The 21643-nt window shown below is 39.3% G+C and overlaps 1 protein-coding gene across 4 annotated transcripts in view; it reads left to right on the top strand.

Moving 5' to 3' along the window:
• LIMA1 (LIM domain and actin binding 1) overlaps positions 1 to 21643 on the top strand; it is a 63091-nt gene that overhangs the window by 22201 nt on the left and 19247 nt on the right. Inside the window, exons 4-6 of one of the 4 annotated variants that reach the window (XM_026717385.2) lie at positions 5762 to 6223; positions 16431 to 16542; positions 20320 to 20450. In XM_026717385.2, coding sequence (XP_026573170.1) covers positions 5762 to 6223; positions 16431 to 16542; positions 20320 to 20450 — 705 coding nt within the window. The remainder of the gene's footprint in view (positions 1 to 5761; positions 6224 to 16430; positions 16543 to 20319; positions 20451 to 21643) is intronic. The other 3 variants (XM_026717386.2, XM_026717387.2, XM_026717388.2) reach the window with 3 other exon arrangements.

Genomic DNA, 21643 nt, shown 5'->3' on the forward strand with positions numbered 1-21643 from the left:
CCAGGACTAGAATTACAAATGAATGCGATCAGAATATTGCAATCGTTCATTACTACCGGTAGTCCTTGAATTACAACCGTTTAACAACAGCCCAGAATTATGATTGCTTCAGAAAGGGTGCTTTACAGCCCATAAAGCACTTCCTGCCAACCCAAAACATTGAACAATCACGTGATCACAATCTGGGATCTTGGAAAACTGTCTTCACTTATGTTTGGCTCCATAATTACGTCATTGCCATATGCAACCTTCTCTAGAAAGTCAGTGGGGGCAGCTAGCAAGGAAGAGTACAAACAGCTTCTATTTTACCAAGAAGACTCCTTCTTGTCTCTGGCGGTTGGCTGAAAGAGCTTCTCGCTAAGAGGAGCTGAACTTGTTCGGCGTGGAGCAGAAACAGAGCTGACGTCAGATTCCTTCTGTGAACAGAAAGGTGAAATCCTTTGCCGGGAAACTTTCAACCATCCCCAGAGACAAGAGGGAACTAAAATCCAAACAGAGAGTTAAGTGGCAGCCTGGTGAGGTAAGGAGTGTAGAGTACCCCAGTCAGGTGGAGAAGGCCTTGGAAAGCCAAGCACAGGCCGCACACAAGTGTCTTTTTGCTCGGTGGCTGAAAATCCTACTTAGATTTTGGCAGGGAGAATTTTGAGACCCTGAACAGAGTCTTCTAGGATCTCTTCTACTGTCCTGAGCCACCTGGCACTCATTACCTGGAACTCTACTTAACAATGCCTGAGATTGCTTAACAACCACAACCAAGAAGGCCAGGATTGCATCATTTAAGAGAAACCACCACCTGGGCGTCTTTATTAATGATGGCTTTGTTCAGTGACTAAGATTTTGGTCCCAATTGTGATCATAAGTCAAGAATTACCTGTGTATTAATCGATTACAGTCTCTCTATATTTTTGTTCTATACAAAGCAAATAATAATTTTAAAGCCTTTTATACACGTATCCTTCTAGTGAAGCCCACAAGAATAATATAAAGTAGCTGAATTCACATATTGTACCGAGCCATGCACATTTTTAGCCAAATAATCCATAACTGACTAGGTTTGCCCAATGTGCTGAGCCTAGGCTCATCCTGCTATATACCACCTCCCTTTGTAGGCATTGCACTGCATGTCGTAAAGGAAAGACATCCAGAAATGCATGTGGTGTTGGAGAATGAGAACAATAATACCTTCCTTTGTCTCCTGTTCCAACATGAAGAAAGTTGGGATAATGATCTGGTCTTAAGAATAATTGAAGCTGCTTCTGAGTTGTCCTGTTGTACAGGTTATTCACTTCTCTAATCATTAACTCAAAATTTTGAAATAGGACATTTGACATAACAAAAGCATTTGCAAAAAAGAAAGCTTTAGAACAGCCTTCCAGTGGCAGAAAGTAGCCCAAATTTTATTCTGGGATGTAAAAGTTTATACTTTTCATCTACATGTAGGTGTGAAGTCATTCTGCTTAGAATTTTTCCTAATTTGCCTGTGACAATGTAATTAAGTAGATACAGGTTGTTGTTGTTTTTGCCATGTCATTACAACGTCCCAACACATTCCTGGAAGCAGCATAATTAAAGTTCTCCTTAATGATTCTTGTATTTAACTTGTGTTTTGCCTCTTAAGTAGTCTATAACCCATGCAGCTTTACATAGGTGCACTCTGATGCTGTTCCCTAACCATTCTGGTGGTGACTTCTTAAGAGGGTGGAATTAGCCTGGCACCTATTGGCCACTTTAGGCTGCTGCAGGCATGGCTCTTCCCAAAGCCAGGTTGTCAGCTTGTAGATTTGGTTTAAAAGAAGGATCGGCCCAGCTAACACCCAACTGGCACCAGGAGGTCTGTGCAGTAGAGGAGAAGGCTGAGAAGCCTGTTTATTCTCTCCAGCTTTTTCTACATCCTCATCTCCACTCACTTAAACTCATATTTGAAGGGAGCCTAACTTACAGCTAGCTTGTAATGGGAGGCAGCGTGGTGCAGAGGGAGAACCAACTTTCTCTCTGGCTCCAACACACAACTCCTTGCCTCCTCCCCAACTCTCATACTACATCAAAAAGAGAAATTGGATGGCAAGAGGTGGTGGTATTTTCCCTGTTGCTGGTGCTGTTTGGTGGGAAGGAAGGGAAACAAAAGCAAAGGAATGAATTATGCATTCCTTTCCCTCAAGTTGCACCATAACTGACCATTTAATGGCAGCAGAGGTAAGAGAAAAAAAAACAGCACTAGGTGTAGCAAATATTCAACCAAATTAAGAACTTATGAATAATACTTTAACCAGCCAATGGAAAAATGGCCTTTTATTTGGTAACAAATAATCTTCCTAATACAGATGCATGCCTGGTTCTATTTCTGGGAATAAAACATACCAGGAGGATTTTAGCTTCATTTTCTAATTTATATTCTATTTTGGTTCCAAAGTTTGTTTCTGTGAGCAGAAACTTCATTACTAGTTATACTCAGAATAGCATTCTGACTAATGATAATTTAACACAGCGCTCCCAGCTTTTGGGGCACCAGGGACCAATTCCATGGAGAGAAGTGTTTTTTGTGGACCAGAGGAAGTGTGGTTTCACATGGTGCCTGCATCCTTCAGATGGGGCTTCGCTTGTTTATGCATGCCATGGATCAGTGCTGGTCCATGAACGGAAGGGGGGAGTTGAGGAGCCACGGTTTTAACATAAGGAATTGTCAACCAATCAGCATTCATTTACTGTTAATTGTCTTGTCCTGTTTGGGGTCCACCATAAATAGATTTTTGACAAATATAAGTAAATCATTAGCATTTCCTTGTGTTCCCTGTAGCAAACATTTGGCCTTCCAAATTTCTGCTGCTGCAGGGTATATTCCCAGGAGCTGGGAATCGGGATGAGTCAAGTATTTTTCTCAGTGAGAGCTTAGATTACTCAAGCACAAGGCTGAATATATTGCCATTTTTGGACCAGGATTCACTGCCTTCAAATTATATTTCCCTCTCCACAGATATGAGCCCATAGGCATACATCAAAACAACTTGCACCCCAAACCCCTGATTATGAAGTCAGGCAATTAGTGTGAACTGATCTTCTTTGAGAACTAGGACTGTATCTTCACAGGGAAGGCATCTTAGCTGGACTCAACATTTTAGAACCAGGAGGAAGCAATCACATTTCTGGGCTGATCATCTCACCAAAGTCTTCAGATGCAAAATTTTGAATTAATGGTAGAAGGAAACGGAGAGGGTGGGGGAGCAGCGGGGCAAAGGACAGCCCTGCTGTGCAGGCAATGAGTTCTCTCCCTCAGTCAGTTCCCTTGGTTTGAGAGACATCGGGAAAAGGTAGAAGAAAAAGCTGTTTCTGGCGAAAACCCCTGGGCTCTACAGCAAGAGGAAAATGGAGAAAATAACATAAGACAGAGTTGGCTACAGGTAATCCTCGATTTACAACCACCGTTGAACCCAAAATGTCTGTTGCTAAGCTAGCCTGTTAAGTGAATTTTGTCTCATTTTATGACCTTTCTCGTTAAATGAATCACTGCAGTGAATCTGGCTTCCCCCTTGACATTGCTTGTCAGAAGACCACAAAAGGTGATCCACATGACCTCGGGGCACTGCAACCATCATAAATATGAGTCAGTTGCCAAGTGTCTGAATTTTGATCATGTGACCATGGGGATGCTGCAGTGGTTGTAAGTTTGAAAAACAGTCATATGTCGGTGCCATTGTAACTTCAAATGGTCACTAAATGAACTGTTGTAAGTCAAGGACTACATGAACAAGGGATGTAATATATAGAAAGCTACCATCATATCATTCAATACACACACACACACACACATAGATATTCCATCTTTGTGGTGGTAAAAAAAGATGGAAGCATAATGGAAAACCTGAGAAGGCGACAAATGGAAGTTGACATCGTTTACAACACCAGTAAAAATTATATAAATAAAACAAGGGATATTAGACAATAACAGATTCTTTGGTTATTAACTTCAGTCCTTGGAGTTTCTCTGTATTGTACCAGTAAAGTTAGAATTGCCTCTGTAACATCCCTACTACTACTGGGTTCACTGAAGTGATTTCATTTAAATAGCTCTGAATTTAAACAGATTGCTGATTAAATGTGCTGTTTTTGGCCTTTGTTATCTAATCTGGGGTACTGAATGTGGATACAGCTTTTGCTAATGTTTGATCTTATCCATGCTTCTGATTCTGTTCTGTCTGCTCAGCATAACCTTCCAACTTTGCTAAGAATATTTGTTTGCTGGAACTGATTATCCTCTGTGTTAGATGAAGTTTTGTTCTGGTGAGCTTGAGAACTCTCTGTCCTGCTTTTGATTGTTATCAAACGTGGCTTTTTTTTTCTTCTTCTCTCTTTTAGCGTTTCTTGTCTAATGTGTGACTCACTGCGTTAAAGAGCTGACTCTTGGACCTGTGTCTGTTAGATAGCAATTCTGTCTGGCTGATGATTCTTTTGACTACAGGATTGAATAGTAAACTCTGAGTCAGGTCAGCAGAGGCCACAAAAGTGAGCTTTGCATAGGGGCATTAAAACAAAGATGAATTCGAATAGTGTTCAAGATGAATCACAGTGTGCTTGCACTGTTTATTACAGATTTCCAGATGCAACTGAATACTTTTTTGGAACCTATGAAAGCACTAACATTTACACTTACACTTTATGTGGTTCTGTACCTCTTCTCCCCTCTCAATTTTTTTTTATTTCTGACTCCCTGATCTTGCACTGTCACTTCTCTCTGCAAATGTGAACTTGCTTGAAATGGAGCAGGAAACTGATTATTTCTGAAAGATATGTTACCTTCTCACTGATTTGCTAAGGTGGAACTCACAATGTAGCCACAAGAATAACAGAACTAATCCCAGTATAGCTGCTTATCCTGTTTAATAACCTAAAGCTTTGTAGCCCCTTTCCATTTTTTTTAGCTGGATCTTATACCTGGCAGAACACCAATATAGCCAACTAGGAAGGTACAGGTTGCCAACTATTGCGAATGGCTCGCTTTAAAAAACCTGGGCAGAGGAGTTGCCCATTACGTAAATAAAATGCTTGCGTTAAACCAGGAATGGCACAATGTTTTCCAGGTCTACCTTAAGTCTTTTAGGACCCTTTGATTTTAAATCATTTAATCGGAGGTCTGAATCACAATCCTTGTAAGGGTGTGATCCCCCTTTAATCAATAGGTAAAAAAGAAATAAAATTAATGGCTGGCATGATTAGGAAGAAAATTACAGAAACGTTATCAGTGAATGCTTATAAAGAAAAAGAGCCTGAGCGTCGGCTTCCTTGAAAGATAAGCCTCTATTATTATTACTTTTTTTAAAAAAAAAAACTTGCTATTGGGTCCTCTTTGTCATCCTGTGGAGCAGATGAGAGACAAGGGGTTTTTTTGACAGCAGCCATCTCATATGGCTTCCCACCTATTCTGGAAGCAGCCTGGGAGACGGTGGGCTTTTGTTCTCTCCTTCCTTTGTGCTGAATGTTGAGGGAAAAAGGCTTGGTTCTAGCTCTCTCATTCAGTGGAGTCCCTTGCTTCCATATAAGGCCATCCTGCTTTCTCACTTCCTGCTTCAGCTCCTTTTTCTTTTCCCCTCCCTTCTCCCCTTCCTTGCCCTGGATCCAGCCTTGCTCCATGTGGCACACTTCTAACGATTCACAGCTGTCTGAAAGTGCAGCCTGCTCAGCCTTTTAACTTCCTTTCTTCCCCGGAGAAAGAACTTCGGGACAGCTTGTGTAACCGGTCTCACTTTCTTGTTCATTTTTTTTTTTTTAGACCATTGACCCACTTCCCCCTCATTTTAAAAGGGGGAACCTCAGCATCTTGAAGAAGAAGTGGGAAAATCCAAGCTTGGAGACGGAAGTCCGGAAGGAAGCTGTGGAAAGCTGCCGTACTGAGGTTAGGCAGAAGGCTGTCAGCCCTGGTGGTGGAACTGAAAGCGGCTCTGCGTCCTTAGCAGAAATTAACAAAACTTCAGGGATTAGTCCAAGATTGAGACTTCAGTCCTCTTCCAGATTGTTTGGCCGGTTCAGATATCCCAGTGTTGGCAGCGAAGACGATAAAACGCAGTCATCTCAGAGTGGGGAAATGGAAAATTGTCTTAGAGAATCCAGACAAGACATAGGAAAGCTGGAGACCAGTGAAATCCCTGAATCGTCAGGGAAAATAGAGAAGTTTAATGTTCCTCTAAGCAAACTAAAGATGATGTTTGAGAGGGGGGATGCAGTTCAAACAAAGGTAAGGAACGATTTGCTTCAGTTCTCCCTGGCTCTTGAAAAAAAAAACAAATTGCAAAAGGGCGACTAAAATCTGCCTGCCGTGCAAGTGGGTATCTCTTTATTTGTCCTGTTGTTAAAAAATCCCCCATGTGGACAGCACAATAATTAACAGCTCAAAGGAGAAGAGTTTGTGTGGCAGAATGCAGGTTTTTAGAATGCCAACAGCTGTTGCAAAAAGAAACCTAATTAACCAAAGTTAGCCTAATTGGGGTGTTGGCCCTATTGAAGCCTCCAAATAAATTGAGAAGTGTGTGTGCATGCAATTGTGAAGAGAACCTGAGGAATGTGCGTGCCTATTGTGATTGCAATACAACTGTTCCTTGATTATTTTAAAAAAATTTTTTTTTGAGTTGTGAACACTGATATTCGAAGCTGCAATTTTTGCACTCTCTCTGCATCCTGGGAAATGTTTCTGTCGATTGCTAAATCTTCTCACAGGAAGAAAGTGTGTGATGATAGTCTGAGAATGCCTGTCTTCACCAGTTTTGACTTGCAAATTCATGGGCCTTGCATTTTCCTTTAAGTACTCATGAAATCTGATCCAGCATGTGGACTACAGACTGTATCCCTGGGGAAAATTGCAAATTGAGTAACAAGAAAATGAGTTGCATATGGTAGTGGCTTGAAGCACTCTTAATGGTTGATTTTTCCCAGTTGCTTCATAGTTTTCCGTCAGCTTAGTCCCTTGTATGTGTTCCAAGTATATGCTAGAATATATAAACAAGATATAGTTGTGATTTAAAATTCCTCAGGGCTTTGAAAAGGTGAATTACTTTAGAGTCAAGCTAAATTTTCTAAATTAGATCTCCAAATCTAGGTTGCCATAGGAGCACTTTATTTTACTCTAACTAGATACAGCTTGCTATGCTGATTGAGTGGTCCAATTAGATCTGAACATAGCATGGATGAAATAGCTGGGTGTGTACAACTATCCCAAGACATGTGGACACCTGAATTGTAGATTACTCACCTTAAACATGTTTCAAAAGTTAATGTAGATGCTGCCTGTATTGGTTCTAGGCCAAGTTTAAAGTCAGTTAAACATGCTAGGGATATGCAAGTTTTCCAGTTTTACAAAAATCTTTCTGTTATAAAATAAAACTGGCCCATAGAGAAAACATTTCATACTTTTTATAATTAGAAAGCTATTCTTAGCTGTGGAGAAATGATCTTGCAGAAAGAATGTTTCAGCCTGAAGAAGTGATCCTTAGGTACATATTTATCATTGTTTACATTTAAAAAAAAATGTCATACAAATTGTGCATTGTAAAAGTTGCAGCTATATAGTTGCTGTAACTATGCTATGTAGTTTTGCATCACTGACAAATTAGTACTACAGAAAATATGTTACAGCAGCATATTTTGGATTTCACATATGCAGAAAAGTTATGATGGTAAACTAGATACTTTAGGTATTTTTCCCTTCTTCTTTCTAGGAGCTAAACTTTAATTATTTCTGTGTAAAATCCTGTGAAATATATGTGCAACGACAAAATTAGTTTACTACAAGGCTCTGGAAACTTCAGATCAGAATTGGCATATATAATAATGTTCTTATTGATTCATATGCCTGAGGTACCCTCAGTGTACTAACCTGATATGTTCAGAATCTACTAGAATACATGTATAGTTGCATATGGGTGTTACATATTGGGTCATCCAATATCTGGGAGCAGTTGACAGCATTACAGAAATAGTGATCTCTTTGTTTCTGTCAATGGACTTAAGCCCATTAAGCATGTCCTCTTAATCTCATGTGCAGCTACTCCTGCAAACTGCAGATCCTGAGACCAAACAAATAAAAGGAAAGGATGTAGACTGAGCCAACTGAAGTATTGGAATGGGGATAGAGCAGAATCAATACCGTCGCAGTAAGAAAAGGATAAGAAGCGCCTTGTATATATGACAAGTTTTGCTTAGTCCAGGATTAATAAATAATAATCACAGATAGGCTGTGATAAGCCTCCCCTGAATTTATAACTAGGAAATGCTTGCTATTGTGTTATAATTATTCTCTTTAAAATAAGCTGAAATGATAGATTCAGGATGAATGAATGAACTTCCAGGAGCAAGAATTGACTGGGCATCTTAGCGGAAGTCACTAGGGAAAAATTGCGGCCAAGGAAGGAGAAGTCAGTAGACAATTGATCGTTCAAAAGAAAGATGAGCATAATGTGATTGGATTGTTTAATAACTATAACATTAATGCACAGCAGTAAGAAGTAAATATCTTTATCTTGTTGAAGCCTGCAAACAAAATCTGGTTTAAATGTTTTGCAGACAAGAATGTGATTCCCCCCTCTTCCCCCAATATTCTTCTGTTTAAGGATTTTTTTAAACCATTTTTTTGATAAATAAAGGATGGGTATATAAACTGACAAAACTTAATGGTTTGGAAGAAAGATTTGATATAAAACAAGGGCTTTCTCCCATATGTCTCTGTTCCTTAAGACTTAAATAACATTTCTTTTTAAAGTTCAGGAGCTCCTCTGAAATTGCATAATAGGGAATGGCAGACAATAGTAGGAATGGAAAGAACTTGATTGGCTGCCTTGTGCAAACTGAAATGCCTTTATGCTCACACTAAATATCTCGGAATTCAAGTTATTTATATTATATTGATTGACTATTAAATACACTAGTGAAGGAAAGATTAGTAGACTTATGTGCTGTATGCTTTATGATAATGTCGTTTCCTTTGCCTAATCCTTATTTGAAGACACAAGTAATAAGGCTGTGCATGCAGCTTTTGAAAATTATTCAAAAGAAGTGCTTTGGATATTGCCCAGGGCCAAGCCCCTTTGTACAAGTTCTTAAAGCAGGCTTTTGGTTGCATTAATTTTAATGAGTATATTCCTTAAACCAGTGGCATTTCTCTCCCTTTTGGTCTTGTACAAGTTATGTGATGGTCTTTGTGCAATGCTTTCAAGTAATTTTTGAAGCATGCATTGCACATAGTTCTAATAAACAATGTGATCTTTCTTCAAAAGTTTTGTCATTGGAAAGGCATTGCAGTGAGAGCCAGTGAATTGCAGTCAATGGTTGATATCATCTGGTGAGATTACACTACTTGAGGAAAATGCAACAGATAATGTTGGAACAATCATTATCATTCAGATTGAATCTTGTTCCCAGATATGTATGTATGTATGTATGTATGTATGTATGTATGTTATTCAGCTTTGTTCGGGTATTTTCCCACATCATTATAGTTGTGCTTTTAAAGTTGTAGCAATGTTTCGGCAGAATCTCATCTGCCATCATCAGGCTTCTGTATAGTGTTCGTCTACACACACACACACACACGTATATAAATCAACTTGCCTTTTGTAAGGACTGTTATAGAATAAAGAAAATTATGATTGGTGAAGGTTACACCTTGCTTTAGATCAGGGGTATCAAACTCAAGGCCCAGGGGTCAGATCTGGCCTGCAGGGTACTTAGATCTGGCCCGTGGGGCCACCCTGGAAATAACAAAGGACCGGCCCGAGATGCTTCTGCCAGTGAAAATGGAGTTTGGGAGGGCCGCGTGCGAGTCCCCTGAACTCCATTTTCTCTGGCAGAGGGTTGCAGGAGGCCATTCCAGCCAAAAACGGAGCTCGGGAACCCATTTATACTGGCAGAGCATCGGGCTCTTACAGGTGTCCCTGACACTAATGACATGCTGGCCACACCTACCCTGGCCACACCCATCCTGCCCCCCAAGGTCAAACACAACCCTGATGTGGCCCTCAATGAAGTAGAGTTTGACACCCCTGCTTTAGATCATACTATATTCATTATCCTGTGCTATACAGTAAGGATCATTAGGAAGATTTTTATGCAAGGACATTTTTTTATGGCATTAACACTACTTACTACAGGAATGGGTGTTCTTTGTGGTTGAGTGTATGTGAGAATTTTGAGATCAAATTGTACTCCTGTGAAAAAATAAAGACCTCCATGAAAAGCCTGCTAATTTGCAAAATAACTATAAAAATAGCTAGGAGCAAAATAGCAATAGCACTTAGACTTATATACCGCTTCACAGTGCTTTACAGTCCTCTCTAAGCTTAGAGAACAATCTGGCTCCTCATTTTACTCACCTTGGAAGGATGGAAGGCTGAGTCAATCTGGAGCCAGTGAGGATTGAACTCCTGGCAGTGAACTGAATTAGCCCACATTACTGCATTCTAACCACTCTGCCGCCCCTGCTATAAATATACAGCATCTCAGAAGGCAAATGTGCTTTGCAGGATGATTTCTGCCCACCCATTTAAACCTTTGTGCAGACCAAAGGCATTCCTGTAAGTGTTATGTTGAAATCTGTTACTGCGTGGTAGCTTTCTTTTATTAAAAGAAATATTTTAAAAAGTCTTGTGGAACATTAGGCTTGATATGGACCCTACTTAAGTCTTTGCAGGACCCAAGCTGCTGACCCTGGTATTTAGAGCAGGGGTCCCCAACCACCAGGCCCCAGACTGGTACCGGTCCGTGGAACATTTTCTATCGGGCGGCTGGTTTGCTGGGCGCCACCATCTTGTTTTGATGAGAAAGTGCTTCCGGTGAGCTTTTCCGGTTGGAAAGCGGCGTTTGGGTCCTGAAGGAATCCTCGCGCCTTAGTTTCATCGAAGTGGGGGGCGGCTTCGAACAAAACTAAGGCGCGAGGATTCTTTCAGCACCCAAGGCAAAGGCGAGCCGAGCAACCGTCCCGAAGCCGTCCCGAAGCCCATTGACAAAGGTACAAAGGAGGAGTTGAAGGTGGCGGGGAGAAGTGGGGGACGGCTGGCTGGCTGGTCACTCGGCTCGCCTTGCCATGCGTGCTGATGCCGGTACCGGGGCACGGATCATTTTGTGATGCCGGTACCGGGCCGTGGCACAAAAAAGGTTGGGGGCCACTGATTTAGAGAATGTCTTCTGAGTCTTTGTGTATTCACACATACCCATTGATTTCCCCCACCCCCTTTGCTTCTTATGTATTTTGGTAATCCTAATATACCCTGACTGTAGTTCAAGCTCAAAGTTCTGGATAAAGTTTACCTTTCTGATTCGCTCGACCAATTAATATATCCCTACTTTAAACTACCTTTTGCTATATTAGTACCAACTTTGCAGTAACAAAATGTTTATATGCTGTTACATATCTTATACTAAGGATTATTCTTAAATCATAGAATCTGAGATAGATAGTAAATATGCGTAAGGGCCTAAAAGCATCCAGAGGGTTTTCACTTGAGAACGTATTATCAACATTATGCCCAATGCAGGAACTCCAAGTGAGATACATTAATTATGAGATTAGCTATCATGTCCTGTGCTAAGCACAATGCAGCAGCATTAATAAGATTAGAAAGCCAACAAATTAATATTATGCCCAATGCGGTAACTCCAAGTGGTGAGATGCGTTAATTTTGAGATGACTGATCATATCCTGCAACAGCAATTATGTGATTAGAATGCCAACAAATTGGAAAAATATTAAGTTGGCAAAGGCTGTGGTGAAAAGTGCCTAGAATAAAAAATGTATGTGGCCGTTTCAATAACAACATGAGACACATAGTGGATTCTTGAGATTGGGACGGCTCATTGCTTTCAAAATTGTCAGAATCCCATTTTAATTCTCTGCTATGAAACAGCCTGGTTTTTGAGAATGGTGACAGAAGAGATGCTGACAAAGCTTCCAGTTCCAGTATTTCTTTCCAGGCACTGACTTTTTGAGCATTTTGGCCATTAACCAGCTAATTATCTAGAGTGTAGAATAAATTGGTGAAGACTTTGAGCAGTGATCTCTAAAGAGGAAGCTTTACAAAGATTTCATAAACTGGAACTTTTTTAAAAAAAAAATCAGATTCCGAATAATTACATACTTAAAGGGCCTTCCTCCGCTATATGCCCCCCAGATATATTTGCAATGTCACATTGCTTGTAGAGTATACAAACTGGTTTTAGCACACTGAAGAGCGGAATGCAAATCACTATTGATTCAGCTTCCAGTCCCATTTAGCAGATCTGCAGTATGCTGCTACGTCTGAGCATGGGTAAATAACATATGTCCAAAGTGGGATTTTAAATCAAAATATTATAATAATATTAGGAAAAATATCTTGAAGAGAATGCAAGCTCAATCTCATCTCCAGTTGTCTGTTTTCTGCAAAATAGACCAGGACATTTAATGCAAATATATTTTAGGAAGTTGTTTTGGTGGATTATGCTAGACTTTACCCCCTCTATACTTTTGCCTATCTGTGAAAGTCTCCTTTAAAAAGTATAAAATTTTAAAATGTCTAAAATATTTTATAATGAAATATCTTATTATAATAAAATTTAGCATATATACTCCAGTCCTATCTGATACCCCTTGACCTTTAAATGCAAACTGTATTTGCAAAATAGGGGCACCGAAGTACCAATGAAATCATCTGATACATGGGATTAAAAGAAAGGCATAAAATCTTGTGAATTTCTTTAAAAAAAATTCTGGGTTTATATTTGAGCTGAAAATTGATCGTTAAAGTATTTTTTGGAAGTTTAAACAGTTTGTATCTCATAGACAATTGGCATTGGCTTATGTATGTAATCATTTCAAAGATGGCTGCATGGTAGGCTTGTGAATTAAATTGGATCATACAACCCAGGAGATTTTCTCTAGTGGGGAGGACAATTATGATAGTTTTTAGCTGTGCAAGTTTAGCAGTATGACTATCCTTTTGGCAATGACACAAGACCTTTACAACCAACGCTTACATTCTGCCACACCTTCTCATATAACTTTGCCAAGGACAGGTAGTTCTTCAAACTATACAATGTAGCTTTGTTTTTCCTTTCCCCAGAATTTAATTCAGGGCTAAGTGGGTTCTGTGCAGTCTTTGTTGGATTGTTCCAGGTAATCAGAGTCCTTATTTATTGTACCCATACACAGGCACTCTTTCCTTTAGCTTCTTTAAACATAGACTGACTCCTACCTAAGCATAATCAAGCAGGAAACTGCTTTACTTTAAAAATATGATGCCACGTCCTTTCAGTTATGTGGGTGAGCAACATTGGGCCTGTATTTTAGAATTCTAGATGTGACAGGATTCTTCTGTGACTATAGTATTGAAGAAAAAATTATTACATGGTAAGTAACAGCTTTAGAAAAACTGTGGTGAAAGTGGAGGAGCCATGGAAGTTGATGTCCATCTTAATATTTCCTTAAAAACATTTATAGAAATTAATTGCCTGTTCAATATTTTTTTCCTGTTGCTAATTTCTGTACTTGCTTTTTCTTAAACCCTGAGTGACAAGAAAAATAAATACATTTCATAAACATCTTTACTTTAATCCACAAGCAATTCTTTTGAGTCAAATTAGTTTGAAGTCAGCACATCTATCTCTTGTATCTTTTCTGCTGTTTGTGACGATAATACGGCCAGGCCATCGTGATTTTTTTCTGCTATCGATTTTCATGCATGCACCTACACCCAAATGTTAACATGCATGCATTCATTCTTCCCTCTGATGAAATGCTTTTTCTTGTTGGTTCTAAACTTTTTGCAAAGGCTGTTCATTGCCTAGGAAGTACTTGTATGTGACAACCGTATGTAGGGCGTGTCACTTGATTTATTTCACTTTTTAAAAAATTATTTGCAGTGCTGTGATTTCTGGGACTTGTGCGCTGGCTTACAGTTCTATTGCCTAATCCTTCCCTTCTTGAGTATAGAAAAATGCAGGCCCAGATGAATTCCTGTCTGCTGACAGCATCTTAATAAGGAGAGGAGAAATGGTTCCTGAGAAATTAGAGCAACTCCTTAGCTTTCATTTTTAATGAAACTGAATCTATTTGACTTCTATGTGCACTTTATTGCTAAAATTTGTGTTTTGATTAAGTGTAGCAATATGAGGTTTAACGTCTCTCAATTTGCAAAGAAATCATTTCTATTCCCCATCTCACCCCACCCCCATGTTTCCTACCGTGTTTCTCATAATAAGGCTGGGTCTTATTTTTTTTTTGAGCCCTGAAAAAATGGCTAGGCCGTCTTTTCGGGGGTGACTTAATTCCTCCCCCACCCCGCATCTTTGGGTGGGCGGTCAGCGACGGCTTGGATGTTGACCTTGGCGTTGGTGGGGCACTTCGTATCGGGGTCAACGCAGGCAGCACCATATCCGGGTGTGCAACAAAAGTACTTCCTAATGGCAAGCCCCCCCCACCATTCCCCCCCCCCATTTTGCATGTTTTAATATAGGCCTTAATTTGGGGGGAGGGGCTTAATTTCATTTCATGCCTATAAAACATGCTGGGACTTCCTATTGGGGGAGGCCGTATTGTTGGAGAAACAGGGTATTACTGTAAAAGTTTATTTGAAAACCAAAGCTGCTTCTGAAATAAAAAAAATACCTTACTGATGAATTTGCTCAAAAGCTTTGTGGATTAGTCTGTTGATCATTTTTGGCTCATTAGATTTGAGATGATTCCACTGCTATTTATTGCCATGTGGTTATTACCTTCACTAAGATCATTGGGTGCTGTGTGTAAAGGAGGTGATGGTGGGAAGTATGTGTATGTATGTCTGTGTGTATTTGAGCCTTCTTCTTTTTTTACTACATTTTAATTATATGACATTTTTAGTAACATTGAATGCCAGATAACATTGCTGTATTTTCTGCTAAAGGATCAAAATAGGAATTTAAAAATACTCAGTGTATGCTAACCTGGGGTTCCATTGGCAACTTATGTCTAGAAGCTTTGAATTTGGATAGATGAACCTGTGAGGCTGTTTGTTACTTAACAACCAACATTACTTATAAATAAAGAATTTTGAGCCAGGATATATTCAGTTCTAACTCGTAAATTAGAACTTTCACTCAGCAAATGTGTTCCTGCCATTGGACACAAAAATGCCTAAAATGTAATTGCCTCCTTTATTAAACAGTGAAAATTAAAACCTGATTTACTGACTATTTCTTCCAAGGTTCCTTAATAAAAAGCCCATTATGATCTTCAGGCCAGACTTCCTGACATAACTTAGTTTGTTTGGCTCTAACACCTTTCAGACACCTGGAATCTCTCTCTATATAAAAGCAAAATATCAGTCATGCATCATCACAAAATCTCCAGAACCATAAAGCCTACAAACCTGAAATTGGGCATGTTCCTCTTGGCTTCTAGGTGCTCACTAAGAAAGGATTTTTCGAAATGACCATCAGAGCATTAGTATTTCCTATATTATTATTAACACTCTCTGATGCTAAGGAGTTCTACTCTCCCCCCGCCCCACCAAAAAAGAAATCTGTTCCAAATGCAAAACACAAGCAGAGGAGAGGAGTTTCAGTTTCATTTTTACTTTAACAGCACCAAGCAGCTTTAGTACAGAACAGTTGAGCTAAGCCATGCCAGGATCCTTGCTGTCTCCTTGCTCACACAGCAAATACTGTTTCAGTTTCCAAACAGACCCCAACTCTCTCAAACACTGACAGGACACTAGCCAGATGAATACTGAAGGATGCTGGTAGGCAGAGGCAGAATTTTCTTTTCTTCCCAAAAACCTAAGCCCGACTACAGTTTCGTAGCAAAGCATGGGTATAGAGCTAGTTTCACATAAAATTAATGCAGGTAGTCCAACTTACAACAGTTCATTTAATGACCATTCAAAGTTACAACAGCACTGAAAAAGTGACTTATGACCATTTTTCATAGTTATGACCTTTGCAGCATCCCCATGGTCTTGTGATCCAAATTCAGATGCTTGGCAACTGGATCATACTTATGACTGTTGCTGTGTCCCAAGGACATGTGATCACCTTTTGCAACCTTCTCTCAAGCAAAGTCAATGGGGGAGCCAGATTCACTTAACAACCAGGATACTAACTTATCAACAGCAGTGATTCACTTAGCAACTGTGACAAGAAAGGTTGTAAAATGAGGCAAAACTCACTTAACAAATGCCTCACTTGACAACATAAATTTTGGGCTCAATTGTGGCCATACGTTGAGGGCTACCTGTACAGTCAACCTAACTAAATTAATGTTTACCAGCTTGAATAAATTCTTAGCGTTCACCATACATTTAGAGTTCATTGGGTGAGAAAGAACATCTTGGTTTGCTGCATGGATGTTGTTGGACTGATCTTTCTTGCTGCTGCTTACTTACTTCTTTCTCTTCATTTGATCACTAATCAAATAATAAACAGAAAATCTTTCCCTTTTAAAGCAGGTTGTTCATGACCATGGCAGAGCTGCTGAGGGTAGGATGATCTCAGAGAGCCACTTCTTTTCAGAGGACCTTGACTTACCTCATCGAGAAAGAAGCCACAATTCTTCACGTGAGCAATATTCAATATAGTTGGGATGACTCCTACTGTATATGTACAATGGCATGCACAGTATTTATCCCTTTAATAAAAAAGAGGGACACTTCAGAATTTTAAATATTAAACAACTTAAAATGCAAATATATCTAATTAATTTATATGACGTGGTTAAAAAAATAGGATAAATGCTTATAGATTGCTAATATATTGAAACTGTGTGCCTAGTCATTATAATATGGAAGAGTTATGTTTGGGTAGTCCTTGACTTATGATCACTTGTTTGACAATGGTTTGAAGTTACAATGGTATTGAAAAAAGTGACTTATGACTTATCCTCAAAATTGTGACTTTTGCCCCACCCTCATGGTCACACAATCACAGTTAGGCTCAAATTTATGTCGTTTTCAGCATGTTGTGGTCACATCAGGGGTGGGATTCTACCAGTTTGCAACTATTCGCTAGAACCGGTTGTTAATATTCTAAGCAGTTTGGTGAACTGGTTGTTAGAAGAAATTACTGGCCTAATCCTGAAAGGAAGGCGGGAAGAAAACATTCTGGTTTTGCTTACAGAAACTGCCTTATTACATTCTTGGCAGGACTAGACTTCCTGTCTCTGGAACTTCTCTGGAATGTTTTTCCCCTCCTTTGCTGGTACTTTGCTTGTGTGGTGGGACCATTCAAAGTTACAATGGCACTGAAAAAAATGACTTATGGCCATTTTTCACCCTTACTACTATTGCAGCATCCCCGAAGTCATGAGAGGCCAGGTGAGGAGATATGTGCCTTGATGTGAGTGATATTGAGTTGGCCACACCCAGCCAATAACTAGCCCACCAAGCCATGTCCACCCAGTCACATGACCACCAAGCCATGCCCACCACCTAAGCCACGCCCACAGAACCAGTTGTTACAAATTTGAATCCCACCCTGGGTCACATGATCTCATTTTGTGACCTTCCCACAGTTTCCGACATGCAAAGTCAATGGGGGAAAGCTGGATTTGCTTAACAGCTGTGTGATTGCTTTAACCATATAATTTCCTTAATGAACACAGTAAAAATGGTCATAAAATCTGGTCCCTTTTGAAATGACTTGCTTAATAACTGAAATTCCAGGCCCAATTGTTATAAGTCAAGGACTATCTCTGTAGATATTTTAAGAAACGACCACATATTGCATATACTGAAGAAAGTTGTAATTGATCAATCATTGTACATGAGACAAAGAAATCAAAATATCATATATACAAAATAAGTACAAAGTGCTTCAGCATATGTGAAGAATTAATTTAATGGGATTTTCTCCTTACATACATAAGGCTGGTAGAGGCACAATGGTTTCAGTTTATACAGTCAGTAATGGTTGAATTCCTTACGAGTAACTCGGTAGCCTAGACCAGAATGACAGAGTTGAACGGGACTTTGAGGTCTTCTAGTCCAAACATGAGCCAGCAGTGTGCGGCAACAGCCAAAAAAGCTAATACAATCCTTGGTTGCATAAACTAGAGGCAAAGAATCAAAATCACATGAAGTATTAATACCGCTTTATAAATCCTTAGTAAGGCCACACCTGGAATACCGCATCCAGTTTGGGTCACCACATCACAAAAAAGATGTTGAGACTTTGGGAAAAGTGCAAAGAAGAGCAACTAAGATAATTAAAGGCCTGGAGACTAAACATAAGAAGAATGGTTGCAGGACTTGGGTATGGTCAGTCTAGAGAAAAGAAGGACTAGGAGTGACATGATAGCAGTATTCCAGTATTTAAGGGGCTACCACAAAGAAGAGAGGATCAACGTTTTTCCAAAGCACCAGAAGGCAAGGCAAGAAACAATGGCTGGGAACTACTCAAGAAAAAAAAGCGATCTGGATTTAAGGAGAAACTTCCTAACAGCGAGGACAATTAACCAGTGGGACAGCTTGCTTTCAGAAGTTGTAGGTGCTTCATCATTGGAGGTTTTAAGAAAAAAAGTGGACAGCCACCTCTCTGGAATGGCAGAGTCTCCTCCTTTGAGCAGGGGGTTGGAGTAGAAGACTCCAAGATCCCTTCCAGATCTAGTCTGAATGAAACTCCCTGTCCAAATAGGAAACGTTATGCCATGTCAGACAAAAGGTTGTCTAAGACCAGCGTTTCTCAACCTCGGCAAATTTAAAATACTTGGGCTTCAACTCCCAGAATGTCCCAGACAGCATGTGTAGACTTTAGTGCCAAGAATTACCCAGTCAACATGCTGCCTAAGGAGTTCTGGGAATTTAAGTCCACACATAAATTTGAGGAACATTGCCCTTTGCCATAGAAATTAATCAACCATAATAGGGAATTGAAGCTGAGAAGGAATGGAAACATCCCTAAATCATCTAATACAGAGGAGTAGAAATGTTTGGTATGGCTCCCAGAGACTTCCAAACATTATTACCCAAATAAATTCTTAATGTAAAGGTATTAGATTTATGAGTGGAGATTTAACTGAAATCTAACTGAAAATTAAGTAGTACTTTTTTTTTCTTCTGATCACTTTTTATCTGGAATTGCCATAGCAAAAGGGATGGAAAAAAGTTAGTACAAAAATGTGTGTGTACTCTTAAGAGTTTGAAATGATGGTTTAGGCCAATGTGAGTTTAATGGTGTTTTATACAATTTGATTTGAAATGGAACTTGTCATAGTGGTGGATCAAAGATTTCTTTTTCAGTTTGATACATGGAACCAAGAAAATCATTCTAGAGCGGATAATTACTTTGTCCTTTTCAATTGGATTTCTTTAAAAAATATGTAACCTTCGGTATTGATACTTCCTCATATTCATAGCTACTCTACTACTAGACCAGACTTCTAGTGATGACCTCTGTTTACTTGAAGGGGAGATACTAATGCATCCCTTGGATAAAATGGAAATGTCTTTGGAGATTGCAATCACTATCAACTGCTACATCCTTGTGTGTAAAAGAGATAACATGATCTCATAACATGAGATAATATGTTTTTCTTTGGTGTAGAGACAGATCTCCACAGATATGGCAGTATAATTGTTGGTAGATGTAAGTTACACCCATATCAACTGTGGTGACATAGTAATTACATAAAATTTGGCCCTGCTACAGCAGCTGCAGCAGCTCTTCCCTGTTTTTCTAAGCAAACTGGACAACAGTTTGTAAGTCAAGTGTGATTTGTATTATTTGGAATTGGGTGACATAAAGTACAATTTGTGTTTGTATGAACCTGAATCCTATGCCCCCAAGCAACCACTTCAACTCCAGTTCTGGATGATGTGTAACAACCTCATACATTTCTCAAATGGGAATGGGGAAGTGCTTTTGGGGGGAGCCAAAAGCATAAGCATCTAAATCATATGATTTCCCCCACCTGTACTTTCGTTATTTTTTTTGTCATCTTATTTTCAAAAGGGTAGCTCTTGAACTACTCGCATCCAGGTCTGATGCTATTGCCTGTAATTTAGCTTTAGATTAACAAAGAAACCAATGGAATCTTTAAACAAGGCAAAGTTCATTCTTTAAGGTAAACTTTTTTTGCTTTGGTTATGGAGCTGGAATTAATTCATGCCCTTTGGCCACCTGGGTTATTAAGTGGTTATTGTGTTAAGCAGAGTGAAGTTTTCATCTCTTACAATGGGTCTCAGTAACAGCAGCTGTGTATGTTTATTCTAGAAGTTCAGTGTGTGTCAAACTTTCAATCATGCTGTCTGGGGAATGCTGGGAATTGAAGTCCACACATCTTAAACCGGTCAAGTTTGAAAAACATGGTTCTAGATAATTTGCTTTATTCCTCTGCAGTTTCAAGCCCAGAGAAAGCAGAGAACAGGAGAAACCTAGAAATACCTCGCTTTTCAGAAACATCCATCAAGGATAGGCTTGCTAAGTACCAAGCGGCTGTATCCAAGCAGAATGGCTCTCACAGTTATGTGGTAAGTTTTACTTTTTAAAAGTGGGTGGCTGTCACTGCTCTGCAGTAGAGGATTCTGTCTAAAATGTTACTGATGACTTTGCCCTGAATACTCAACATTCTTGAGTCATGAATGTTCCCCTTTTAAAGTCTTATTTCTAATTAAAGCTAGTGGAACCTCTTTCAGGTTCTTTTTATGTGTGGGGGATTTTCTCTGACTTTTTTGCCTCCATAACAGCAAAAGGGATAAGTTATGCTTGCAAGTGAGAGTCAGAATGCTTTAAAAAATTTACCATTATCATTTATGATTTCTACATTTGCACTAAAGCACTTAGTTTTGTAACGAAAGAACTATCAGAGATTCCATATTTCCATACTGGAAGGAATGGAAAGATTTTGCTATTTTGTTCAACATAGAAAGAATTGTGTTTCTGGCTTAGAATTCTGTGCTTTTCAGTAAAATAAAATTTAGATGTAGGAGCCCATTCCCTGTGCTTTGTGTATTTCTTGATGTCAAACTGCAATGTAGGTTGAGATTTAATAGGTAGTATCCTCTTGCAGGGTCAGAGGAATTCAGCTAGGGTGTCCTCTGAGCTTAGTTGTTTGCAGACATTTCATTACCTGACTAGGTAACAACAGTTTGAATATGGATGCTCACCTAAGACTAAATACCAGCAGACTATCAATAAGTTCCAAGGATCAATTGAAACAAACAATAACTCCAGATCACACCAAAATGCTGACCGATGTTGCATTGAAGGAGATGCAACTTGGAGATATTCTTTTTTGTCTTTTTTTTTTTTGCAGCAAGTGGGGGAAAGGCTAGTTTAGGGGAATAATTAATGAGCGGACAGCAATTTATCAAATGAACAATTTCAAGAAAGCCATGTATTACAACTCCGGTCTCTTACAACAGCTACTTTTTCATAAAAATGTATGTAGCAATTGCCTTGCCTAAGCAAAAAGAACTTTGAGAATGAGAGACTCAAAGGTGCTTTTTCAAAAGGCAACTGGGCTTTCTTTGTTTTTCCTTGAAAACGTTTCACTTCTCATCCAAGACATTTCAACTGATGAAACGTCTTGAATGAGAAGTGAAACATTTTCAAGGAAATCGAAAGAAAGCCCAGTTGCCTTTTGAAAAAAAACATCTCTGAGACAACCATGACCTCTGTGTGACTGAGAATCTGCATAGATTTGGTTTATGGCTCTGCTGCT

The sequence above is a fragment of the Pseudonaja textilis genome, chromosome 2 (assembly GCF_049901715.1).
Source record: "Pseudonaja textilis isolate UNSWEBS1 chromosome 2, rPseTex1.2, whole genome shotgun sequence".
Classification (NCBI taxonomy): Eukaryota; Metazoa; Chordata; class Lepidosauria; order Squamata; family Elapidae; genus Pseudonaja; species Pseudonaja textilis.